This window comes from Paroedura picta, chromosome 5 (genome assembly GCF_049243985.1).
Source record: "Paroedura picta isolate Pp20150507F chromosome 5, Ppicta_v3.0, whole genome shotgun sequence".
Taxonomy (NCBI): domain Eukaryota; kingdom Metazoa; phylum Chordata; class Lepidosauria; order Squamata; family Gekkonidae; genus Paroedura; species Paroedura picta.
Window position 1 is genome coordinate 77,908,779 of NC_135373.1, and position 27,952 is coordinate 77,936,730.

The 27,952-nt window shown below is 42.0% G+C and overlaps 1 protein-coding gene across 2 annotated transcripts; it reads right to left on the reverse strand.

The window, feature by feature from the left end:
• Nucleotides 1–696: 696 nt before the first annotated feature.
• On the reverse strand, nt 697–27,866 carry AMIGO2 (adhesion molecule with Ig like domain 2). Of its 2 annotated transcripts, none has more exons than XM_077338653.1 (3): nt 27,707–27,866; nt 27,108–27,481; nt 697–7,038 (listed from the first exon to the last, which is right to left on the reverse strand). In XM_077338653.1, exon 3 carries the CDS (start codon nt 6,966–6,968, stop codon nt 5,403–5,405), a length of 1,566 nt encoding a protein of 521 aa, XP_077194768.1. In that variant the 5' UTR covers nt 6,969–7,038; nt 27,108–27,481; nt 27,707–27,866; the 3' UTR covers nt 697–5,402. The 2 variants fall into 2 exon arrangements, with proteins under 2 accessions (XP_077194768.1, XP_077194767.1); XM_077338652.1 differs by having other exon boundaries at nt 27,625–27,866.
• Between the last annotated feature and the right edge of the window lie 86 nt (nt 27,867–27,952).

Below are 27,952 nucleotides of genomic sequence, written 5' to 3' on the forward strand. Positions count from 1 at the left end.
TTCGAAGAGGCAGAGGAACTAGAGATCAAATTGCCAACATATGCTGAATCATGGAGAAAGCTAGGGAGTTCCAGAAGAACATCTACTTCTGCTTCATTGACTATGCTAGAGCCTTTGATTGTGTGGAGCACAACAAATTGTGGCAAGTTCTTAAAGAGATGGGACTACCAGAGCATCTTATCTGTCTCTTGAGAAACCTATATGCAGGTCAAGAAGCAACAGTGAGAACTGAACATGGAATCACTGACTGGTTCAAAATTGAGAAAGGAGTTCGGCAAGGCTGTATACTGTCGCCTTGCCTATTTAACGTATGCAGAGCACATCATGAGAAATGCGGGATTAGAGGAGTCACAAATTGGGATCAAGATTGCAGGGAGAAATATCAACAATCTCAGATATGCAGATGATACCACTCTAATGGCAGATGGTGAAGAGGAACTAAAGAGCCTGTTGATGCGGGTGAAGGAAGAGAGTGCAAAAGTTGGCTTGAAACTCAACATCAAGAAAACAAAGATCATGGTGTCCGGCCCTCTCAATTCCTGGCAAATAGATGGGGAAGAAATGGAGATAGTGACAGATTTTATTTTCCTGGGCTCCAAGATCACTGCAGATGGGGACTGCAGCAAAGAAATTAAAAGACGCTTGCTCCTGGGGAGGAAAGCTATGGCAAATCTAGACAGCATCCTAAAAAGCAGAGACATCACCCTTCCAACAAAAGTGCGTTTAGTCAAGGCTATGGTCTTCCCAGTTGCAATGTATGGCTGCGAAAGTTGGACCATAAGGAAAGCTGAGCGTCAAAGAATTGAGGCTTTTGAACTCTGGTGCTGGAGAAGACTCTTGTGAGTCCCTTGGACTGCAAGGCGAACAAACCGGTCAGTCCTAAAGGAGATCAGTCCTGACTGCTCCTTAGAAGGCCAGATCCTGAAGATGAAACTCAAATACTTTGGCCACCTCATGAGAAGGAAGGACTCCCTGGAGAAGAGCCTAATGCTAGGAGCGATCGAGGGCAAAAGAAGGGGATGACAGAGAATGAGGTGGCTGGATGAACTAACTGAAGCAGTAAATGGACTCCGGGGAATGGTAGAGGACAGGAAGGCCTGGAGGATCATTGTCCATGGGGTCGCAACGGGTTGGACATGACTTCGCACCTAACAACAACAATCTTCTTCTGTACATTTCTTAATAGATACTATACCAAGATTTCATGGTCAAGTTACTTTTGAGTGTCAAATAATGATCAGCTTTCTATTTTAAGTGCAGGATGCTGTTCAGAAATCATACCCATAAGTAAGCAAAATAAATCTGTATCAGCAAAGGCAACTGCCAAACTTTTGAAAACAACCATTTGGTTCTTTCTGCAGACTGAAGAAAAGAACAGGCTAGTTCTTTAAGAGGCTGTAAAATGATTTGAAAGGGTCACTGAAAAACAGGACATACCAATAATTGACAGCATACTGGTATGTACACTGGAACTGAGAAAGGATACACACCTGGATTTTACGATTATGCATTAAAATAATAAAATCAATGCATAATAGCAAAGACTATGGATAAAGGACTTTGCATACACGCTTAACAAAAGCCTTGAAAAAAGCAGCTTTAGATGCTGATTTTGGACAAATGGGTGCTCAACCCTTTTCTGTGTTGCTTCTCCACTACAAATAGCCTCCTAGATTATTGCACAGCTGCTTCCCAACAACCCTCATGATCTAGCAATACATTACAATTTTTGTGGATGCCACAAAGATTTCATATATCCCAGATCCATGTGGGCCCAATTCAGATAATGAGCACAGTATGTAAGAAAAATGAGCCTAAACTACCCCCCATGCCATTTTCCTAATCTTAAACGGCCTGGGGGAGCCTCTATTTGACCCACTAGGGCAGGGGTAATCAAACTGTGGCCCTCCAGATGTCCATGGACTACAATTCCCATTGCTGGCAGGGGATCATGGGAATTGTAGTCCATTGACATCTGGAGGGCCAGTTTGATTAACCCTGCACTAGGGAAACATACATGTAGCTATCCATGTAAGTTTCCCCAAAAGCAACTGAAAGTATGGGAAATGAAGCTACTTCTTCCCACACACTGCAGCCCTGATTCAAATCAAACTCACGTGCCTAAGAATTAAGTTTCAATCTGGGGGCATACATAACACAACTATTAAAGTACTTATAATGTGTGCATATGTGAACATGGACTTTGTAAATGCAAAAATCCACTCTGAAACATATTTGGAGCTTGGTGTGAGAAAAGCAGTTTAATAGGTGATTTGGAGTGGGTAAATGACAAATGAGGAAGGGGTTAACCACCCCTGCTCATCATTTTTAGACTCTCTCTCCTTTCCCAAAGGAGCCTTTTACTAGGATAAGCAACTGTTAGCTTCTGTTTCACTTCTATATATTAAGCCAAGTTGAGCACGTGGCTTCCTGCACCAGTAATTTGAGGCCCTTTTCAAAGTAAAATGGCATGTGGAAGTATTTGGTAATTTCCCCAATGCAGACTTAGGAAGGAGACCTGGATTCTATCAAGAGTTCAGGGGTGGTTATCAAAAATGGGGGAGACTAGATTTCAGCATTCCACTCTGTATTGTCAACATTGCTTTCCCTGTATGCTGCACCCACCAGAAAGCCCCTCACCTTTCTGTCATGGTTCACTACCTTGGTTACTGCCACAAGAAGTTGCAACTTTCAACTGGGCATGTTTAGAATGGTCAGACTCCAATTCATGCCTGCATCCAGATGTGATGAGTTGCCACATGATCAAGTTGGAAAGTGAACACAGCATACAGATGTTGTTTGAACCTATCTGGAGTTTAAGTGCAACTAGTTGAGACATCTGAATGATGAGAGATTGTTATAATGGCACTCTATTCAGGGTCCTCATTCACTTTAGGTCAGTCCATGCCTGGACTGAATTAAATTACATATTCTAGCTAGATGTCCATGGCAAGATAGTAACTGTGTTCAATGAGGCAAACAGAAGGGAAGCAATTCTCCAGCCTTGTCTTTTAGCTTCCTTCATCCTTGGATTAATCCCTTGATTATTCAAATAAATCAGAGACTGCAGTGAGTCAAAATGTTCTCAGGATTGTTTATTGTTAAAACAAAAATTGTACGAGAATTACACTGAATGCTGGAATAACTGGGATGATTAGAATCATATGCTACTTAAATTTATAAACTGCCCTATTGCACAAGCTCACAGCTAGTAACAACAGTCCTTAATCTTACTTGTCAATGTGAGGTAGATCACATTCATTCCCATTTACTGTAGAGGAAGAATTGAAGCTATGAAACAGGGACTCTTCAAAGAGGAACATACAGGACTCCTATGCAAGCTGGGTGCCCTGATATTATGAAGAGCTTGACTTACAAATTAGGCCTGAGGCTTGGTCCAAATGACTGCTGTATCAATGGAACACAGCGTGTATGGTATGGAGTTGGTTCAGGATGCCAAACCCAAGCAGCAGCCATAGGTTGGCAGCATTGTCAGATGTGGCTGAAGGATGTCAAGTAAAAGTGTTCTACGGTTAAGATTTAGACAGACAAAGGATTGGGAACAATTCATCTCAGAAGTATTTTACAAATCCTTGGGGTCTGTTAAGCTAGTACGATGATACATGACCGCTATTTCACAGCAACCTGAACAACAAGATTGCAAACTGACATACAACATAGAAAGGCTGGATTCCACAGCAAGGCTGGTTTCTTTCATTTTCTTTTTTCTGAAGTTGTGTTGCTGAAAGCTGTTCTGTGTGCCATTGAAGCTAGATGTACCCATATGTTCAGAATATAAGTAGTATGAACAATGCTCAGCATACAAGAAGCTTCATTTTACATGAACAACAGAGAATCTTTTTGGTACTTTGTTTTGTAAAGCAAACAATATTTAAAACATAAAAAGAAAATGCAGACCACACAAATACAACATATCTTCATATTGGGATGGAACATTCTCAGAGCTGATCCATATGCAAAATATTAAATTTATATTTTGTATATCAAACTACAGAATGCAAATGTCATTAAATCAACTTCATTTTGTCCCATTCAGGTGATATATTGATCATAAAAAGATCAACTGAATTATTCTGAATCTTCCACATAAGGCTGCAGTCCAGCAAACTGCATGTAACCAGGTCCCACTGTCAGCTCTAGAAGGCAAAGTCCACAGGCACAAACTATTACTTTGCTGATATTCAGCAGTTCTGGCTGCACCAGCTATATTCCATTCAAGGCTGATGGTTTCCATTATGGCTCACATTGGGTCAGCAAAAGTGTTCAAAGTGCAGTATCTGTTATACAAAACACCTAATTGCACAAATCATGGTTGATCAGCTTACAAGAATGAGTTTTGTTTTCCTCATGGTATTTCATGGTCAATCCACAAACCATCAAAGCCCATTTTAAGTAGATTAAGGTAGGCTTAAGAGGCCACATTCCCAAATAGAAAGGGCTGCTGATTTTTTTTTAATCTCTGGACTACATTTTATGGGTACAACTACATTTAGTGCTAGTGGAGAGACCATGTGTGTAGGAAGTTGTCCTGTTCCAGATGTTTTACTAGGACAGAAGTCCTGCCCCCATTCAGAATGCGAATACCAGAGGCTTAAGTGGCTTACAGGACAGAGGCTGCAGTCCCAAGGACACTTTTCTGGAGGTAAGCCCCAATGAATAACAAGCGACTTACTTCTGGGTAGGCTTATTAAGTACTGCTCCCAGAGTGGTTTCTGCCCAAGTTTAAATTCAATAAAAGTTTCATATACCAAATATTCATACATTCTGTTTCTGGTTATTAAAACTGCAGTATACAAAAGGGGAAAATCAAACTATTAATAGCTTGTATAAAAATTCATATGGAATAGTATGCTTTAAATAACTTCATTCAAATTATTATATACTCAGAGGCCTCAAGGTAGAACCTAGAAGTTTAATAAATGGCTACTTCTCTCTCTTTTTAAGTTCTAAGTGGCATATTGATTGTTATTCCCTGATTTAATAACGCTACCAGCAAACCAAGGGCATAACCTGATGGGAAGTTCTCCAATGTAAGCTCACTTCAGTGAATGGGAGCAGTAAATAAGCATGACCCGTCAGACTACACCCAAATTATTTTAAGCACAAAGATTAAAAGGACAGTAGCATATACCATAATTGGACCTTTTTCTAACTTAGTGCTAGGAAAACATGTATCAAAGCACTCCTCCCCAGCTTTAGTTCCAACTTATACAACAATGGCAAGTTTTGTCATTCCTGTCTTGCTGATTGGAGAAAGAACCATACAATTATTCCAGTGATTTCGTGCACTTTTTGAAAAGACTTAAAAAAAAAAAAAAAGGCTGGCTGAAAGTAGGGGGAGCTACTGAGAAAGTAACTATAAAATGAATATGGGGAGAATACTAAGAGGATGGCATAAATGGTGTGTCCGAGAACACGGAGTTCACAGAATCTGAGTCCGACTTTGATCGAGGATTTTTTAAGATACTTTCTGCAATGATATTGTCATTGGGGAACATCCTTACTTTCCCATTCTGTCCTGGCTTTGGCTCCTTCACAGGCTCAAGGAACACCACCCTTTTACCGCTGCTGACTTTCTTTTCATCAGAAGGAAGTTCATGGGGAGTACTGGAGGTCAGTATTGAGGGGTGGGCGTTACTTTGGTTCAACTTCCTTTTCTTTCTTTTCGCCTTACACCGACAAGGGCATGGAGTCAGGTAGAGATACAGAAGAACCAAGATAATACTGGCAACACATGCCGCAAGGGTGGTGAAAGCGGTATTGAATGTTTCATGAGAGTGAGACCTATCCACTGTGAAATTGCTGACATTTATCCTCACCTCTATCGTTTCATTCAATAACCTTCTCTTGTTTATTGCAATGCAGGTATAAAGCCCTGCATCCTCATACTGGGCTTCATCTATTTCCAAACTCCCATTGTGAAATACTCTGAAGTGTTCAGTTGTCTTGTCTGGCTCCAGAAATTGATTGTCCGGGCTAACCCAAATGAAGTATGTGCCTGCATCACTGATTTTAGTGTCACAGTGTACAATCAGCCTCTCGCCAACTTGGGCTTCATGAATAAATCCAAATGCATGAAAAGAACCATTGATGGTACTTTCGGAGCAATTCAAATAGTTGTCATGCAATAAAGGCAAAGTGTTAGAGCCCCTGGAATTTGATTGCAACATGCAAGTGTACTCTGACTTGAAGTCTTCTATGGAACTGAAGTGTCTAAGATACCAAAAGCTTAGCAGGGAATAAAGAGTACAGTCACAGTAGAATGGATTCCCATGAAGGTAAATTCCACTAAGATGTCTGGCTGGCACTAAATTTATGTAATGAACAGGTATTGTACGAATACGATTATAAGAAATGTCTAGCAGTACAAGTTCTGAAAGTTTATATTTCCCAATATACAATTCTATTGGGAACTTGGTGAGAGAATTGTAACTCAAATACAGCTTTTGCAGTTTGTGTATTCCTCCAAAGGCTGCAGAATCAATCTGTGCAATGTAATTATTGTAAAGCAGGAGAACTTCCAGCACTCTCAGTTCCTGAAAGACGGGGCTCCCCAGTGATCTCAGGTTGTTGGAGGACAAGTCTAAGTATTTGATATTTGGAGTTACAGAAAAACTTCCAGTGGAAATACTACTAATGCTGTTATGACTGACAATAAGGGTGTTTAGTTTCTCTAGTAGTACAGGCATCCAATCATGATCCAAAATGCCAATTCGGTTGTGACTGAGATCCAGCCTTTTTATATGTTTGAAGAGCGTTGATGGTACCCTAGAAAGATTCTTCCCAGTGCAGCTCACAATGTCACTGGCACAGATACAAGATGTAGGGCACATTCCAGAGGCACTGTGACGTACAGTTATAGTGAAGACCAAGAGGCATACCAAGTTCTTGCAGTTCACCTTAAGAACTCTGCCTACAGCTGAAATGGTACACCACACTGAAGACATGACTGTGTGTTAGCCGTCTTCTAGAGCTCCTTGCCACACTGTATACATGTAGTTGTCTTTGTACCAATGACTGTTAAAAGAAAGAAAAATAAAAAGATTACCATTTAAGAGTCATGCAACATCTTACAGAAGCATGATTTGCACTATAAAACACTTTGGTGGGTTGGGGGAAGAGATGTCTATGCAGCTATACAACATTTGAATTGCCTTCTCACATTGCTTTGAATTATGCAACCATTTCAATGACTTGCCCCTAAAGACAGGCTAAAGGTAAAGGTAAAGGTATCCCCTGTGCAAGCACCGAGTCATGTCTGACCCTTGGGGTGACGCCCTCTAGCGTTTTCACGGCAGACTCAATACGGGGTGGTTTGCCAGTGCCTTCCCCAGTCATTACCGTTTACCCCCCAGCAAGCTGGGTACTCATTTTACTGACCTCGGAAGGATGGAAGGCTGAGTCAACCTTGAGCCAGCTGCTGGGATTGAACTCCCAGCCTCATGGGCAGAGCTTTCAGACAACATTTTTGCTGCCTTACCACTCTGCGCCACAAGAGGTTCAAGACAGGCTACACAATGACATTTCACTGGTGCTGGGTTATTGTTTGTCTTGTTATCAGATGGAAATGAAAAGAGGTTCCATCCATTAATACAGATCTATATCCCTAGTAAATTAAATTTCCTTTTCCCATAGCCAGTGCAAATATAAGCAGCCAATCACCAACATAGAAGAGGCACTGGGATACCTGAATACAAAGTTTTGTGGGCAGAACAGAATGGGGGGGGAGGGCTTTGCTAGGGTAAGGTTGAATGCCACATTGTACTACATAACAATTAACAGAGGTTAACAAAAATTTCAAAAAACGATTTAATATAACAAGGCTCCATTTCTCTCAAGCAATGGTTGTCTGTCACATAAAGCACTAAGGAAAAAAGAGAAATACATGTACAAGCACAACACAGATCTTGGTTTATATGATACCTTTTTAAAAACTTTGCTTACAAAACCAAGATTTAGCTTGGATTTCTAGTTCGGTAATATTTTAGTTTTTAATGTGCCAACATTGAAAGGAATAATATAGATTTTTTTGTTTTTGCCTTCTTCAAGAATGTCTAATCTTCCCCAACATTTCTGGTCTGCAATATTTTCTGTTAGTAGATTGCCTAGCTTTTCTCCAAGGTCATATTTAAATGTCAACAGATACATAGGTTAATATTAACATAGCTAGGCTACTGTGCTTCTGACTGAAACCATGGTAGGAAAAATGATTTAAAATAGCAAACATTGTGTCACTGCTAGGAAGATGATTTAAAAATTGAGAAGCTAGCTCAACTGCGCAGTCACATTAGTTTAAAGACTGGGTTCCTGAATCTAGTATGTCTCTCCTATCCTAATTTGTAAAAGAATCCAAATTCCTGCAATTCATGGAATACACCAGTAATAAGCAAAGGTAACAGTGAAATGCTCATTAGCTATGATCGATGTACCATACAATTTTAGTATGCACACTGGCATTCTTACTCTCTCAAAATTAATGTTTTTCAGTCAACAACTAGCAAGTGTTTCTAGTCAACCTTCTGATCATCTGTAACCCCCCCCCCAACTCCAGTACTTTCCTAAGACTTTGTGATAGTCACAATAAAGTTAATTTCTTCCCCCAACTCCCCCTGCTTTAAAGTTTCCCATTAATATTGTAATTCAGTTCTGCACAACATTATGGGCTTACCAAGACAGTTTATGCTTTATACACTTTATGCTTTATACACTTTATACACTTAAAAATGAAAATAGGGCTGATTGCAGGTCACATGCTTGAATGTTCTTCCATACAAAAATATTCTTTCCATGCAGAGATCTGTGAAAAGGGTCCTAATATGCTTTCTTCCTGCTTTCTCTATGGAGAATTTTTTGTAATTCAGTTATCAGAATTCCCACCCATATCTAGGGTTGCCATGTCTTCCTTGGCCACGAATGGGGGTGGGGGGGGTGGGGTAAGGTTGCCTGATCTAACCTGGAAAACTTCTGGAGATTTGGGGATGGAGCCTAGAGATGACAGGGACCTCAGAGGGGTCCAATGCTCTTCAAAGCAGTCATTTTTTCAGGGGGACTAGTCTCGGCCATCTGAAAAAGAGCTGTAATTCCAGGGTATCGCCAGGTCTCACCAGGAGGCTGGCACCTGTACTGCTATCTGAAGTAGTCACCTCAGACAGAGATTTATTACTTTATTGAGAACCAGGCCTCTGATACTCAGATACTTTATTTATGGTAGACATGTTAAAAAGAGAGGGTGAAGGGAGGGGGTGGGAGGGATCAAGACAAAAGTGTCTGAAAAAGGAAACACAAAAAAGCAAAAGACTTATGAAACATTAGGGGTACAGTGTTAACCAAACTTCAAATTGGCCACATTTTGAGAATAAACTATCACCAATAGTGCCAAGATGTTAAAAACAAACAATCCCTCAGGTCTTCCTGGAATCTATTATGAAGTTATCATTGTGCATAGATATACACATATTGTGCATAGATATACACTTTTCAACATCTATATCGCCCTCTAGCCCAGCTGGTCTGGGGCTGTGGGCTGGGATGCCACCAATATGCAGATGACACCCAGCTCTACTTCCTAATGGATGGATGGCCAGACTCCCCCCAGGATACATTTGCCAGTTGTTTGGAAGTGGTGGCTGGATGGCTCAGGTAGAGTTGCCTGAAACCTCCAAGACAGAGGTCCTGTGGCTGGGAAGAAGAGAGCAGGATCAGGAAGCCCGCCTCCCATGCCTGGATGGGGTGCAAGTAACACCTGCACCAGTTGCCAGGAATTTGGGATTGACCTTTGATGCTTACCTTCCCATGCAGGCTCAGGTCACAAAAGTAGCCCGGACAGCATTTTTTCATCTTCACCAAGCCTGGCTACTAGCGCCCTTGGAACACCTGGCCACTGTGATCCATGCAACGGTCACATCCAGACTAAACTATTGTAACTTGCTATATGCCAGCCTACCCTTCACTTTGATCTGGAAGTTACAGCTGGTACAAAATGCGGCTGCTAGGGTCCTCACTAGGACACAGTGGGGGGCCCATATTCAGCCGGTGCCTCGTCATCTGCACTCGTTACCAATCTGTTTCCAGGTCAGGTTCAAGGTATTGGTACTAACCTTTAAGGCCATATGCGGCCTGGGCCCTGCCTACCTGTGGGACCTCTTGGTTGCTTATGCTCCCACAGAGCTCTCCGCTCTGTGGGTATGAATTAGTTCCGGGTCCCCAGAATATATGCCTGGCCTCGACCAGGGCCAGGGCCTTCTCGGTCCTGGTCCCAGCTGGGTGGAATGAGCTCTCGGAAGAGCTCAAGGCCCTGTCAGAGTTACCAGCTTTCCACAGGGCCTGCATATGGCTGAGGCCAGGCCAGAGTCCCGGGTTTTCCCATTGGATCCCAAGTTCCAACAGACCAGCTCCCACAACTATTATTTATTTATTTATTTATTTAATTTATATACCGCCCTCCCCGGAGGCTCAGGGCGGTTTACATAGGAACAAAGAACAATACATGAAACAGTCTATAAACAAGAGAATACCTTACAATAATAATACTAACAGTTGTAACCATATCTTTAAACAGACTTAATAATCGAGTGAGGGCTGGTGGTGAGGAGTTATGGCGGGCTCTATCCGGGATAAAAACTCGGAGGAACGAATCAGGAGCCGCAAAGTGGCTCCTGATTCGCTCCTCTGAGTGGAAATCCAGGACCAATTGCGCGCCTCCCTATTGGACACTTGGCCCATCTCAAGGACAGCCCGCCACTAAGTCCACACTCTTCCTGACCCGCCATCCTTGCTGGATGGCTGCTAGGCAGAAGCCTTTCCCCATGGCCCAGGACTTCGGGAAAAAACCTTCCCCTCTGCCCACCGCATGCCCTACCCCGCCTACGGAGCTCCATCCGCCACCCCCGCCCTTCCCACCCCCACCCCGAGCATCCGCTCCCATCCGCCACAGCCCCTGCCCTTCTCACCCCGCTCGATGACCGACATCCCCACCCCCGATGGCCGCGCCCTTCCAACACCCCCCCACTTACCGCTTCCCGGTCCCGCGCCTTTCGCTCACATTCCCCACTGCCACCGCCCCAAACCACTAGCTGCCGCCTCCCCGTTGCCAACGCCGTTCGCCACCGCTGCCCAGACAACCTTCCTCCACGCAAAATGATGCTGCTAACTCAGGCCGCACTGCTGAGCCGCTCTACAGTCCACCGCACGCCGCACCCACCTCCGCAGCTGTGCCCCACCCCCGCGGCCTGCGACATCGCATCCGCCTCAGGCCCGGCTGCATTACTACATCGACACGGCTCCCAGCCGCTGAGGAGCTGCCGCCGCTGCCCCAAGGTATGTTGCTTCCCCGCGATCTGGCCCCGGCCCCGCTACCACGTCCCGCGCTCTGCGAGGGGGGCGAGCCTTCTCTGGCCCCACAGACGCCGCGCCCAGCCTCCCTGGCCCACAACAGGCCATCCAGCTCTATCCTCAAGCCTTGGGGAGTTGGCGGGGGGAGGGCCATGCCATCTAGCTCCCATTTTATGCCAGGTAAAATGGGCTTTAAATCTAGTAACAATATAACAGTATAAACAATATAAACAATACAACAGTGCAACAATGCAAACAGGTCCAGAGCATTGGTGGAATTCTGAGGGGGGCGGGGGGGGGGCGGCAGGGGCCCTTCAATTGCTGATGATTATGTCTGGTCTCAACCAAATGCCTGGTGGAAGAGCTCCTTTTTGCAGGCCCTGTGGAACTGTTTAAGCTCCGTCAGGGCCCTTATCTCCTCGGGGAGCTCGTTCCACCAGGTGGGGGCCAGAACAGAGAATGTTCTGGCCCTGGTCGAGACCAGGCGGACTTCTTTAGAGCAAGGGATCCTTAGCTGGTTGGTAGCGGTAGAGCACAGAGCTCTCTTGAGGGCATAGGCGGGGAGGCGATCCCTCAGGTACACTGGGCCCTGACCGTGTATGGCCTTGAAGGTAATTACCAGAACCTTTAGTCTGATCCGGAATTTAATTGGCAACCATTGCAATTGGTGAAGAATGGGCCGGATGTGAGACCTCCACGGGGTTGCTGTGAGGATCCTGGCAACTGCATTTTGAACCAGCTGTAGTTTCCGGGTCAAGGCTAAGAGCAGGCCTGCGTAGAGCAAGTTACAAAAGTCCAGTCTAGAGGTGACCGTCGCATGGATCACTGTGGCTAGGTATTCTGGGGCCAGGTAGGGCGCTAGTAGCGTGGTAGAGATGGTAGAATGCCAGCCGCGCTACCTTTGTGATTTGGGCTTCCATTGTGAGAGAAACGTCCAGAATCACTCCTAGATTCCGGGCAGTGAGCCATAGAGAGCTGCACACCATCCAGGGCAGGCAGACATGCTTCCTCACATGGGCCCTTCCTACCCAGCCACAGGACCTCTGTCTTTGAAGGATTGAGCTTCAAAGGAAGATCATGGCCCCATCCTGAACAAGGTGGGAAGGAATTATATGGATGTCCACTGTTGCCATTGTGATATTGTTTTACTGTGTAAACTGGGTGAGTTGGGGTTTTACTGTTTTAAATTTTATGATGTAAACCGCCACAATCGGGGAGAGTCAGTATACAAATTTAAAAATAAATAAAAATAAAATAAACATATAATAAATATCTGTATGCAGTTCATGGAGTAAGAATATAAACTGTTTGTCAACATCTGAATTTGCTAGCTTTAACCATAGGTTATTTCTGTCAACAGAATCGAATGCAATGGCCAGATCAATGAATACTACATATAGTGCTTTCATGGGGCTGTTTATACCTGAGAAGGCCAGTGGCAGTGGTCAAAGAACAGTCTGGCAGTGGTCAATTGTCTAAAGGCTGCTTGGTGTAGGTATATAATGTGGTTTTCAGCCACCCATTCTTATAGCTTAAAAAGCAAATATGTGTTGCTATTATGTTTTGCTGTTATACCAAGCAGGCTTATAGGCCTGTAGTTTTGTGGTTGTGTTTTGTCCCCTTTCTTGTGAAGGGGGACAACGATAATGGACTTCCATCTGATAGGAACGCGATCTGTTTAATTAATATAAGTAAAAACTTTGGTGCATGGTTAAAAGGCAGCTTCTAATTTGTCAACTCCTCTTTTTCTAATACAGGTGTCCAATTAGTAGGAAGTCCCCAGAAGTGTGTTTTGATTTTCCCAGACACTGCTACATTACCTTCATTCCAAAGGAGTTTTGCATCATCCAATTTCTTCTGTTTAATTAGATTTTTATAAAGTGATGTGAATTCTGCTTCTCTCTGGTTCCAGCTGTCATTCAGTTGAAGAGACATTACTATTTCTGTTATCAGACTCTGAGGCTTATATATTCCCTTTGTTTGCTTAGGCTGCTAAGAAGCTGAGGTCCGTTGTGGTCTCTCTGGAAGGTGTTACTTAAGGCTAATCTTATTCCTTGTATTGTTGTTTTGCAGATTATGTAGTGTTTTCTTTTCTTTTTACTTTTGTGGTATTAAATATAGTTTTGCAGTAGCCTATGGCTTTCTGCAAATAAAAAATTATTCATTCAAGTTATCAATGTTCTTAATCAGTATTTGAAAGTTACTTCATGAACCTTTTGTTTTAAATAATGTGGCACACTCAAACAGTACACCAACCTTTATGCTGAAGCTGAAGCTAAAATCCGACAGGTTTGTCTGAGCTACATGAAAACGAAGCCCCTCAATCGGTTCCTCACATATTTTTCTCTTTTGAAGAACTTTTTGTGGTGATAGTGGAACAGAAAGTTTGGACAAAGAATATCATCTTAAACCATCACAAATGTAGTTCCTGAGCAAGTAGAATTAGGAAGGGCAACAAATAAGTCCAACAATAGATCATATTCTTTGCATTCATAAAATCTTGGTTGGAATGTTTGACAGCTCTTGGTAAAGAATCTCAGCTATAGAACTAGCGAGACTACAGTCTGAGACCTTGGAAAGCTGCTGTATGGAGCTGTATTTGTAATATGCATATGGGGATGTATTTGTAATAATGAAAAGGCAAATATAAAATGGAAAGTTGAGATGCCATCAGGGAGAAAACAATATGCAATTTATAGGAACAGATTTGCTAAATATTTTCTCAGGAAGGATGATACATTGCAAGGTAATCTCTACAACCAGAGGGTTTAGGAGAAAAACAAAATCCCATGACGGTATTTTGAACACACTAATCACACTCTGAACCAGCCTGTTATTTCTCCATGGTTCCATTAGAGAAAGACACAATCCTGAAGCCAGACTATGAGAGAAAAAGGATTATGGAAACCATTACGCATTTATGTCAGAGAATGATAAAGCAGCTGATTTATGTTTCTTCAGCTAAATGTCATGGAAGAGAAAGCAGACCTTTTTTAAAAAAACAGATTCATCAGCTGAAGTATGTTTCTCAATATGGACATTCTTCTAGTTCTATGCAACAGAGATGTTCCAAACCTGAAAACACTGGCTACTTAGTTTCATATTCAGATGTGAAGGAACTGTTATTTTTTATTACATGAAAAAGAACAAAAGGTCAACAAGCCATGATGTTATCCTTTTCGTTCCCCTCAAAGCCAATGGAACCTTTTGTGATCAAGATTGCACAAGACATTTACATGAAGACTCCCATAACAAGAGAAGGCTGCCAATCCTACAACACATATCCTTGACGTAAATTTTATTGAACTTCATGGGACTTACAGGCCAGAAACATTTAAAAATGTTTTAAATGGCCTCTGCACATTATAAATGCCTATCCTCTAGTGCTCAAAATATCCCAGATGCCTGTTCTTAGAACGGAGAGCAAGGAATGCAAAACAATTCTACTGCTCTGGCCTATTCTGCCATGTGTTTAATAAATAAAGTAATTCATAAATATAAATATAAAATGGTTACATAGCTTGGTAAGATTGAAACATGTACAGAATAAAAAGAGGCTGGAGCTAGAGATGTCAATCAGTTTATGATGATTTTATGTTGCAACCATTAAGAGCAGCATCAATTCTTATTGCAAAAAAGAAAAAGAAAAAAAAAAAGAAACCAGGAATAAGATCTTTGCTAAGAGACTAGGCTCACATATTTCGGAATTCTTTCTCATGGTCATTTGATTAGATGAAATAGAATTCAGAAATTAGTAGCAGACATGAAGTCTCTTATTAGAACAGTCAATATATTTGCATGCATATCTGTGTAATATTGATATTAATATTATATACCTTATATTTAGAGTACTACTTACTGAGAGGAAAATGTCAGAACAAATTTTGTTATTGTGTACATTTTTTTCTTTTAAAAATTGAGTATTTTATTTATATATATCACAAAATAATTTATAAGCATGAAAAATTGGAGAGCAAAGAAAGCAGGATTTGAATTAAAAGCAAGAACCAGATGGGAAAAATTTTCCGACTATAAGGTTTGATTTAAACATATGATGCTATGTTATACATTTCCACTGATGTCATGGCAATCCATGCATAGGTGTGGAATGAACTAAAGATTAGATATCCAGATAGGGAAGTAATGTAAAGTCATGTCACCTACTAACACAGTAATTAGTTAACATAGTTTCCATGACAAAATCAGTTTGTCTTCAATATATCAAACTTTCATGTCCATGGTAGACATACCATGGTGCTCTTAGAGATTACTTCTGTCACTGCTATACTTTATACAGCAATAACATTTTGCTTGTACAAAACAAACATTTCCTTGTCACTATTCTGCAAAATAAAAAGTCAAATTGCTTGAGGCATTGTTCTGCACATTTGAAGGGCATAGAACATAAGAAACTAGAAATAAAAATCTGGCCTTATTCCAAGCATATTCGTAATTTTTTTCCTCATGTGCAAATGAAGTAGTGAACGTGAATTACTGGAATAATCTGCCATTTGCAACACTTCTCTATGTGAATGATGGATTAACTATAATTCAGCCCTAAGCAATCTCTTCCTATGGATTTCCCCATCATAGAATCCCTAGGTGTGATTACTGTCATAACTGGGAAATGGAAGATATTTTGAAGAGTCCCCAAAGTAATGCTCATTCCCAGGAAAAAGCTATAAAATTCTCAGATTGCCAACAAAGCACAGATGATTTTCCTGCTAAAAATCCAAGTAAGAAACGCAAATTATAAATAATGTAAATTAAATAAATAAAAACTATTTGCTCAACTGTCAGAAAAGGGCAAGATGAAGAACTACTTGGGTATATTTAAGTGATACCCAATAGATGTCTATAGACCTTTAAAAAAAAGATTAGAGCATCCAACATCAACAACAAATTAATTACTACAAAAAGTTATTTTTAATCCTTACAGGGTCCAAGGGTCTGTTTTGATGAATGGAACAGAAGTCACTTATGCAATTGATTCTGCCAGCTTTCCTATTTCTGCCCGTTCCAAAACATTAATAAGGCTTCTCTTAATTGTGCTACTGCTGTTTTCCAGTGTCAAAATCAATCCATTTTAACAGCAATTAAAATATTTAACACCTACATTTTGGTGCTTAGAAAAAGCTGTTGAAGTTGGGAAAGTGTTTTTTCAAAGAAGGTTACCTGTTTGTACTCATCTTCTCTCTAAACCAGGCAGGTTCCTAGAAACACCAATTTAAGAAAAATGCTTGTTTTTTTTCCAAGTCCTCCCCTAAAGACTTACTTTTTAGTAATATCACAACAGTCTAGTTTCAGAATAATTTTGTATGCTACATTGTCCACTGTTACAAAATATTTAGAGTGATTTCCAGTTCTCTGCTAATGATTCAGGGGGATGGGGAAAAACGAGAAAATTTCTTTTATATAATTGAACCTCACATAAATATAAAACACAGCCTTTTTCCTGCCAAACACAAAGAACAGTATTTTGCAGGTTAACAGATACAAATAATTTTGACTTTGACAAGAGTCCATTAGGTCAGTGGTGCTTGAACTGAAAGTCATGGTCCCAAAGTGATTTTTGATCCTATCACAGGTAGGTTTGCAAGGCTCAAGCTCCAGAATGGAGGCCCCTCCTCCCAGTGATGGGTTAAGGAGAAGAGAGGGAAGAATTCCTTCATTCCCTTTGCTTCCCCTCTTTTATATCACATTTGTATCACTTGGATTTGGTTCATTTCCAGCTATCAGCAGTGCAGCTCTCATCCATTGCCTCCTGAACCTGTTAACTGGCAGCCTGAAATGCTAGGTCCCCAAAGAAAGCCCCAATTTCTGAAATTTGAGAATCAATCCATTAGGTAATTTCTGTCCAAATTTCTCTTCAGGGATGGTAAAGGCATATCCAAAACATGTTGCTATTTCAACTGCCTATTTTAATTCTTTCAGCATTGATTTGCAAATAAGATAACCTACTCTGGGGGAATGCCCATTATTTCATAATAGGTGAGTTCCCAGGGTCTAGTGATACTTCTTTCAGCAATAACACCAACATTGCTATGCTGAACAGACATGCAAAATTTATTCTCTTTGAAGTAACGTTGGGAAGACAAGGACAAGACAGCAAGTAAATCCCTTATACTGCCGTAACTCAAGTGACAATGCTGGAGTGAAATTAGTAACTGCATGTGCTAAGTTGTCATAATTATGCCAGAGTAAGGAGGGAAAGAGCCTCTTGTGGCGCAGAGTGGTAAGGCAGCCGTCTGAAAGCTTTGCCCATAAGGCTGGGAGTTCAATCCCAGCAGCCGGCTCAAGGTTGACTCAGCCTTCCATCCTTCCGAGGTCGGTAAAATGAGTACCCAGCTTGCTGGGGGGTAAACGGTCATGACTGGGGAAGGCACTGGCAAACCACCCCGTATTGAGTCTGCCATGAAAACGCTGGAGGGCGTCACCCCAAGGGTCAGACATGACTCGGTGCTTGCACAGGGGATACCTTTACCTTTAAGGAGGGAAAAGTCAGAGGAGTGGCCATCTTATGTGGGATCATACCCTCTTTCTGGATTAAATCTCATCACCCTTGTGGGTGCCAAGTTACAGCAGCAAAACCGGATTGATACAACCCAATAAAAGTTAATGAAGAGTTGATCCAGCCATCCCACTTTTACAACCAACCCCATCAGAAAATGAGATACCACCTAAATTCAGGAGTCAATCACTGCACAACATAAATATCTGCCTGCTATACTTTTTTTCAGCAGCTTCTTGTTCCCTCACATCATAGAAAAAGGCACAATCTATGGGATTATATACAACAATAATATCATAGAATCATAGAATAATAGAGTTGGAAGGGACCTCATGAGCAAACTAGTTCAACCCCCTGCACTATGCAGGACACTCACAACCCTATTGCTCTATATAAACGTTATACAACCCTATATAAAGACATAATGAATAAAGGTTCTTCATACAGTTGTCAGCTTAGGTATTCTTTATTCCAATTTATTCAGTTTTATTATTCTTAACTCCAATCAATTAGTCTCCAATTGTAGTGACAAGCAGATAATTCAGCTTGCTTTGATAATTCTTCTTCAGACATCTTCATATAAAAGGCATTGCCCTTCATTTGATCTTCCAGTGTTAAAGATCTATTGATGCTGGCATCCCAAGCGAAAGATAATTTTCTGACATGTTCCAAGTTAGTTCCCTCATACTGACAGGGACAGAGAGCAGAAGACGGTTCCATAACATTCTCAGTTGCTGCCTTTGCATTATGGTATGGACCTTCTTTAGAAGTGATAGTGTACATTCTCTGATCATGCTTTGGAATTATTGTAAGGTAGCTATAACTCCAATGGACTTTCCTTAATGGGGATATTAGTTTTTCTTATGGATTTGCTGTGATTATTTGGATATTGGTTTTAAATCAGTTTTATGCATTATTGTTTATTATTCTGAAACTGCTGCTGTGTTTTGAGGAAAGAAATGTGTAACTATTCTAATTGATATATAAAACACCACAGCTGCTTCTAGATAGGGATGTGGAGACCTGTCACCAGCAGCAACACCAGCAGCAGTGAGCAGTGAGGGAGCAGAGAAGAAAGGCATCCACACATCACTGCTCCTGCACCACTTGTTTTTGCTGCCAACCGCTCCCCCCCCCCTTTTTCCTGTCACTCTGGCACAGTAGCACTGACATATGATTTTGCTGGGACACCCTTATGGCTCAGACACCCTGCTTTCCCCTTATTTTCTTTTTCTACCAAGGCATTTGCTTACAGTACAACAGGGCTAAGAGGGATTTTTTTTAAAGCCCTTAAAAGGGCTCAATGAGCCTCTTGTGGCGCAGAGTGGTAAGGCAGCCGTCTGAAAGCTTTGCCCATAAGGCTGGGAGTTCAATCCCAGCAGCCGGCTCAAGGTTGACTCAGCCTTCCATCCTTCCGAGGTCGGTAAAATGAGTACCCAGCTTGCTGGGGGGTAAACGGTAATGACTGGGGAAGGCACTGGCAAACCACCCCGTATTGAGTCTGCCATGAAAACGCTAGAGGGCGTCACCCCAAGGGTCAGACATGACTCGGTGCTTGCACAGGGGATACCTTTACCTTTACCTTTAAAGGGCTCAATAGGGGTGATGGCTCACAGCAATGATCTGCCCCAAGTCATTCTGAATGCAGTTTAAATGTGTTCAGTTTGGAGGTAAAAACCCCAGGAACATCAGGAGTCATGAAGGGTTCCCTAGGAAAGCAGACTGTGCTTTATCATTTATTCCTCTTCTACCCCTCAACTAAGAGATGGTACACACAGTATGTAAGTATCTGATGTCCATTTCACATTGCCAGTCTCAAGTTTCTCATGTCTCAATAGGCCATGGAGTATGAAATTGGTTGAATTTCTGGTATGATTCTGCCAGTTTCTCTGGCAAAAATCTATTCTGCAGTTCTCTATGCTTGGAATGTCAGAAGATTTATTTATTTATTTAGATTTTTATACTGCCCTTCCCTATGGCTCTAGGTGGTTTACAGAAAACATTTTGGAACATTTACATGGAACAGTATCAGTATAACAATATAACAACAATAACATACCAACTAGAACAGTATTTCAACAACAATAACTTCGATACTCCATTGGTAGGTTCAACCTCTCAGTCTGGTGGGGTGGGGGGGCTGTAGATGTTATGGGTCAGTTGGCCTCAAGCAAATGCCTGGTAGAAGAGCTCCTTTATGCAGGCCCTGCGGAATTGTGCAAGTTCCAGCAGGGCCCTGATATCTTTGGAGAGCTCATTCCACCAGGTGGGGGCCAGGACTGAAAAGGCCCTGGCCCTTGTTGAGCTCTGATGTGCCTCTTTAGGGCCAGGGATCTGCAGCCAGTTGGAAGTGGCAGAGCGTAGAGCTCTTCTGGGGGTATAGGCAGGGAGGTGGTCTCTCAGATACAGACCATTGTTTGACGTGAGCTTTGGAATGTATGACTTTTCCTAATCACTAGATGATCACATTAGTGGAGTTTCAAGAGAAGCATTGAGCCCTTTTTGGACATGTGGTTGTTTCTTGTGTGTTGGGGAAGAATGATGTCACCATGGCATTCTCAGCAGCAATTCTATGTATATTTAAACAACAGAAAATATCACTATGTTCAATGAATTTACTCCAAGGCACACACACAGGATTGTAACCTCAGTCAGTTCAAGCCAAATCAGTGAGTCAACACGTATCTAATATGCAGACATCACTAGGACTGATTATGCATGGGGGGGGGGGAGACCAGGTTGGCGGTGACAGGGCAGCGGGGCTCATCCCTGAACATCCACGATGTTGCCGCCATCCCAGCCCTCCCAGCCCTGGCCTAAATCAGGATCTCAGATAGCCTGCAGTAAGGGAACGCAGATACTTCCATGTTCCCTGTCTTGCCACGGTCACCATCCACTACTGGACCTTTGGCCCCGGCTCCTCCCCCAACCTATAGTGTCCCTGCAGTGACACCAAATGCCCTGGTCAACTTCATGGTGCCACAGAGCCGAACGGGGTGTTTCCCCATCCCCATGATGGAGGGATAACAGCTTGCTGCCCACCCATCATTGTGTGGTGGGGCCCCCATGCCACCCGCTGCCATGCAGCACGATGAGCTCTTCCAGCCTTGCCGTTGTGTATGTGCACACTATGTTGGGGCAGTCTGTATGTGCCAGGAATTCCTTCCCCCATGGGTTTTCGGGAAGCAGCAGGGGATGCTACCCTGACACAAGGAACTGTCAGTAGTACAGTACAGTCGCTGCCTTGCATAAAAGGACTAGGAGTGTCAATGTGATTACTATGTTAGCAGTCTCTTCTATTGATTTATTGTGCTTTTGATGTTGTTGCTGAGAAAGGATACAGTATCAACTGGTTGCATTAATATAAGTTCTAGCACAAGGACAGCCTTTATAGCCAGACTACAAGATTGCCTTGATGGAATCACTACCTAAAAACTAGAATGATTTTTGGATACAAATCATAGCATTCACTAAAAAGATGACATATGGGGGAAGGCCATATATTGATATTGATATTGATATTTGAATAATAGAATTAGTAGGTACCTCTAGTCCAACCTTCTGCAGAATGCAGGAAATTTACAACTACTTGTCCACCTACAGTGGCCGCAATTCCATGCCCAGATGACTCCTCCCCCCAAACCAGAATCCCAGGCCAGTCTGCTGGAAGAAATTTGCTCTCTGATCCCAAAGTGGTGATTGGCATTTCCCTGGTCATACAAGAAAAGGCCCCAAGAGCCAAGTACTGACACAATCCCTTTTGTCCACTTACTTACAGAATCAGCATTTCTTTCAGATGGCTATCTAGCCTGTGCTTAAAAACTTCCAAAGGAGGAGTACCCACCACCTCCCGAGGAAGCCTGTTCCACTGAGGAACTGCTCGGTCAGAAACTTCTGGATATTTAGCCAAACATTCTTTTGAATTAATTTCACTCTATTGTTGTGGTCCAACCTGCTGGGGCAATAGAAAACAACTTTCCTCCATCCTCTATATAGACTTATAGAAGTGCACACAGCCCTTCAAGTATTGGCTACTTTGCATAAATAAAGCCACTACTGCAACTATTTCAATATATTAAAGATAGAGTTGGAGTTTTACTCAATTATTTCCTTAAGGTTTCTATTTAGATGCTACTCAAAATATATAAACCTAATATTCTATGTATACTTAATGAACTTGGATCTAGCTTTAGAAGCTCTAAAATGTCTGGATTCAAATATCAAAACTTGTACTCAAAACATTCCTCATACAGTTGACAGTGAAGATTTCTTAAATGGAGGGGAGAAATTAGGACTAGCATAATGTTACTTACACTTGGTGTTGCTAATATACCATACGCATTGTTGTGATATAATGAGTAATATACACCTACACATTTCTTACAAAATTTAGTAGATATTATACCTTGGAAAAACCCTCTACAGGCTCAGGACCAATTTTATTATCACATAAAAGGAAGAACTATGGATATTTCATTTGTACTAATGTGTTTTTAGATGGAAGAAGAGAAGATATTAAAACTAAAATATGTATAGACATTTTATTCTACAGTTATACAGACGAATATAGACATGCAAGACTTCAGTTTGAAGCGACACCATAGTCCATACTTCATTTTTCATTATGAATACTTAATACACATCCGAATTTTGAAAATAATAGTTTGTCAGACAGCAAGAAACTGCTTCCAATACTACATAATGTAATATTGGCCTGCAGAAGTTATCAGGTACTTAATGTCAGTTTTAAAATATATATATATAATAAATTGTAATGATCAGGTATGTTTGACATTTTTACTTAAAAATTGTATCCTGCTGACTCCCTGTGTTCTTGAGCTGAGAACCTTATCATGTCCCTTTGCTTTTTCATTTCAGGACAGAGGGTATCCAAGGAATGTCAGTCTATTATCAGATGACAAAACTAAGCTCAGGACAGTAGTGATAAGTTATTCTAGGATTAAGTCAATTTACCTAAAAACATTTAGAATCTAAAAAGCAGCAGATCAAACCCAGTATGTGTTTTGGAGAATATGGTTGATAACAGCAGAGGCATGCTGCGGGCCAGATACAAAAGTCTGGGGGAATTCAATACCTACATATCCTTCACATTACCATTTCTGTTAATTCACTCAGATCAAACTTCTTATAGCTGTGTGGATAATTATTGTTTACAATCTTAATAAATCAAAAGAATTTATTATCAGTAAGCATTGATTTATGGTTTTCCCAATGTTCTATTCTTCATTATGTTATAGTTATTACTATATTATTATATACTGACTTATGTGTATTGTTTCTGTTTGATGTAAACCGCCCTGAGCCTTTGGGGAGGGTGGTATATAAATATAATAAAATAAAGAAATAAAATTAAGCATACACTCAAATCTTTCTTATTTCAAACCCATGAGATTTTAAAACATTTATGTTTTTACTTCATTATTTATGAGTCTTTTACTTCATTTCCTCCCAACTGGGAACCAAAGCAGCTTACAAAATCATTCTCCCATCCTTTATTATAGCTTCATAACAACCATGTGACTGGCCCAAGGCCACCCAGCAAGCTTCTATGGCACAGTTGGGGTTTAAACCTGGATCTCTCATAGCCTAGCCAGATACTCTAACCACTATGTGACACAGGCTAATATTTAATTGTGGCTGAATTGTGATCTTGTTTTAGGAATCTATAAAGCCTCAGCATGATAAAATGCTTAGTTCTCAAGATAAATTTCTAAACAGTTTCATGCATATGAACATTTTCCAACATACTGTTTTATTTTGAACTCCTTGTTTTGTTCTATTTGAGATATTTTGCAAAGAGTGCAGTGCAGTTTGTAGAGGAAGTAAGGGAAGATAAGCATCAGTATATCTATTTTGGCAGAGGAAGGAGAACATTATTTAGGTATCATGAGAAAGGTTTCAAAATCTATGCAATGTACAGGCACCTAATCCCTGTGAACTGTTGCAAGGGTATTTCAAAAACAATACTAGATCCTGGAAATCCCTACATATAGGAGCAAGCATCTACATGTACTGGAAACTTCCACTGTACTATTACTGCACCTGGGACAGGTGCAAACATCTCTTGATAAAGTGAATCTATTGAGGCTGAAATCATAGAAAGCATCTGCCATTCAACTAATGGTCTAATTTAATGTAAGGCATCTTCATGTACACAGTGTACTGCTCTTATCAGCAGAGGTGCCTACAGGTTTGTTTGTTCTTAAAGCAAACAGCATGGACACTCTTAGGCAACTGGCATCACAGCTCACCAGCAAATATGTCCAGCTGAGCAACGTAAGTGTCACAAATCCCAGTTAGAAATTAAGCATGTTAAAAAAACATAACCTTGGTAATACTCAAGCTTTCAAAATCCATTTGCACTTCATATAAAGATTGAATTTTGAGATGATAATCAGGGATGGGAAAATCCCGGGTGTCTGGTTACCCAGACACATAGAAAACTGATGTGGATGCATACAAACACACGCTAGTCAATCAATTACAAATATATTCATTGATCAGGTCTGATTTTTAAAATCAGTTAATTTGTTGCATTAAAGACCCCTGTTTATTATTAGGGTCTTTGAGGAAGGGCCCGGTTATGCAGAAGTCAGATAACTTACAATTTTATAAAAACAACTGCCACTTTTTGTGAGAAATGGCATCTTTAGTTAGCCCCACCCCTGCTTTCTAGGATCAGGAATAGAGAATTCTTATCAAAACGCAATGAATAGAAGCAGCATATTACACTGAACACTGTCTCAGCTGTTTGGTTTTTTGTTTGTTTTTTAACAAGGAGAAAAAAAGCTGATCTACTAACTGGAAGAAAAGCCATCTTTATGGTTTGTCCACTGAATTTGGCACAAGGAAGAAAAAGTGGATAAATCTATGAGACATGTCCTTCAGTACCAGCCCTACCAATTCACTGAGGGACACATTTTAATCTGTGATTAAAACTGCAAAACTTAGCATATGGGGGCTGACGTACTGGGCCACTAATTGATTAATCCCATGAACTGAAAAAATTAAAGTTTGGATTAGGTAACGGAACATTTTTATTTCCATTTTAATTATCATACATATTACAAAATGAGTAGATGTATCAGTTGACTTTGCAGAACTCTGGGTTTATTATATTATTTTTAAGAATTATTCTGATTTCTTTGAAAAGAGAGTGCTCTAGTGATAAAATATGTGTACCTTTTTTGTTTGGATAGCAGGTTCATCTTCCTATAAGCCCTTATCTCCCCCCCCCCTTTAAGGACAATGCACACATTCTACATAAAATGAACAGGACTACATACAGCATGGACTGACTGTGACACCCTCACAGCCTGCTGACAGATTTGCCTTTATTCTGTTTTGCCCTAGGCCAGTGATACCATTCTATCACATTCTCTGTGCAAGCTACCATTATCAGGACTTCATCTCAGTTTCTATGTAGTATTTTACTATTTCCCAAAGGAGTCCCATTCTTAATGCACCTGCAAGTGTTTCTGGCATTCTGCAGTAGAGCTCTGTAGGCAATAAACCACTTTCAAAATATCTAGAATTCCACCTGATTCACACTGTTTTCTCTTGAGATTTACAGAGCTTCATACCCACTTCCGCTCCCCCTCCAACAGTACAGTTTATATGACTTTCTCTCTCTTAAGACACACTGGCACACTGAGGTTCAGTTCAGACAGAAAATGAAAACATGTTTATTGTGTGCATTTTTAATTTGTGAAACCAAGATTCAGCTCACTGACAACCATTCAAATCCTGGCTTGGCTTTCAAATGTAGATTTCATTTCCTTCTCTTTGTTGCCTATGAGCAGAGCACAAGACAGGATTAACCCAGGATATCCACACTGAGAATTAGAGCTGTTTTTTTTATACCTCACTTTTGACTACCCAAAGGAGTTTCAAAGCAGCTTACACACATCTTTTCCTTCCTCACCCTACAATAGACACCCTGTGAGGTAGGTTTGGTTGAGAACTCTAACAGAACTGCTCTGCAAGAAGAGCTCTAGAAAAACTGTGACTGGCCCAAGGTCACCCAGCTGGCTGCATGTGGAGGAATGGGAAATCAACCCTAGTTCTCCAGATTAGAGGCTGCTGCTCCTAAACACTACACCATGCTGGTTCTCAGACATCATACAGAACCATAGCTAGCACTTACTGTGGTTCATAGACTAAAACAGGAGTTCACTGCACCATAAAAGAACACCAAAACTGATTCTAGCCTAAATTTTCATGAGTCAGAAGCACTGAAGTGCACGTCCATTAGACTGATGCTTTTATAATCAAGACATAAAGTTGGGGAAGATGTTACAATGAGATGTCATTTTACAACAGGACCATCTCGAAAGAGTAATCAATTTGCTCAGACAAGGTGAGCTGTTATCAGACAAGTAAAGCAGGATGAATATAAAAAGACAAGGAGATGCTACAGGCCCTCAGGTTGGTACAACTGAATTAACTGACATCTGTACATGGTGGGAGAAGCAAGATACTGGCACTTCTACTGAGTGAGGAATCACAGGACACTGGTAAGGGGTGGGTGTGTTAACTGTCTTGAACCTGATATTGAACCACCTGAGATGCCTGACTTAACCATGGCTAATGCAGCAGTCTGCATTCAGAAAACCACCATAATTACAGTTTAATTAAACCATAGTTTCCCACAAAGTTCTTAACTGAGCCTAGACTTTTATTGTCCATGCCCCCTCAAATATGACTTGCCTTGAATTTTTGCTCTCCTGCTTCCTTTCCTCATCTTCATTTTTAAAACTTGTACTTTTCTTATTATCATTTCTCAGAAAAAGGAGAAATCTGGAGCCAGAGGCTATCCATGTTGCCAGAGAGGGTGAATGGTCAAAGTTTCAAAAACAAATCGATCCTATGGACTGGCAGTGCCCCACCTTCTACTGAGCACTCTGTTCTTGGGGGTGCCAGGTTCTAGAGAACGCTTCCAGATCAACATTTCTTAATACCGTGGACGTTCTGCAAAGCCGGAATTTGTTGAAATGACACTTACCCGCTCCTTTCCCGGCAACTTCCCTTCCCATGGACTCTAATGTCATCCCCATCGATAGAGGGTTTGCTAGTGGATCTACTACGTGCGTATAGGAGACACACACACCACAATATACTTCCAAACCAAGGGCCCAGGAGGGCTAACGCGATTGAGAGCCCCATTATAAAGCAGCAGAAGACTGCGCGCCCCCTCCCCCGCGTCCCGTTCTCGAAAGCTCACCTGTGAGGCTGCAGGTGCAGCGGCCAGAGACTCATGGCAGGAGCCGGGGAGGGTCTGGTGCCCGAGCAGGCGCTTGACGTCGGCCCCTCCGCCTGGCTTCGCTGCCGTGCATGCTCCCTGCCTCGGCGGCGCTGGAAGTTTGAGACCGGCGGGAGCTCGGCTGCAAGCGGCGACGGCGGCAGCTCACTGGGCGCGTCCTCGACACTCCCCGGGCATCTGCTTCGTCGCCTCCGCCCACCTCTTGAAGCCGGATTGGCTCGCAGCCGCTGGCAGGGTGCAAGCATCAATCGGAAGCTTTTCGGATTGGAAGAGAACCAGAAGGCCAAGCGAGGCTTCCATTGGCTGTGGTGGCGACTGACGACGCCAGGAACACTCTGCACGGCACAAAAGTAGCAGAAAAGACACGAAAAGCAGCGTTTTAAATTTTAGTCCTGCACATGACCCTGGATTTAGTCCCGAAAAGCAAATCTAGTCTGCACGTCTAACCCTGCTTGGGGTGCTTTTTGCGTGTTCTCACCGTGGTTTCTGAACCCCACTATTCACCGTCATATTTCCCCCCGTTAGCCTCAGACGCTGTATTTGGCCTGCTGAGCTTCTACCTTCTTATCCGACGCCTCTCCTTCATCGCTCCTCCGTGGTTCCTCCCAGCCTTCCCGCGTTCCCCTGCTGGATTTGTTGGGACGAGCTGCGAGGTTCTGGACGCCCGTCGGCCTTTCCCTATCCGCCGGCCGCAGCTGCCCCTCTGAAGCAGCCCCCAAATCGCGGGACTTGGAGGGGTGGCTGCAGCTGGGTGCGGGAAGGGTCGCCTGAAAGACTTCCGCGCCCCGCCGCCGCTCCTCCGTTGC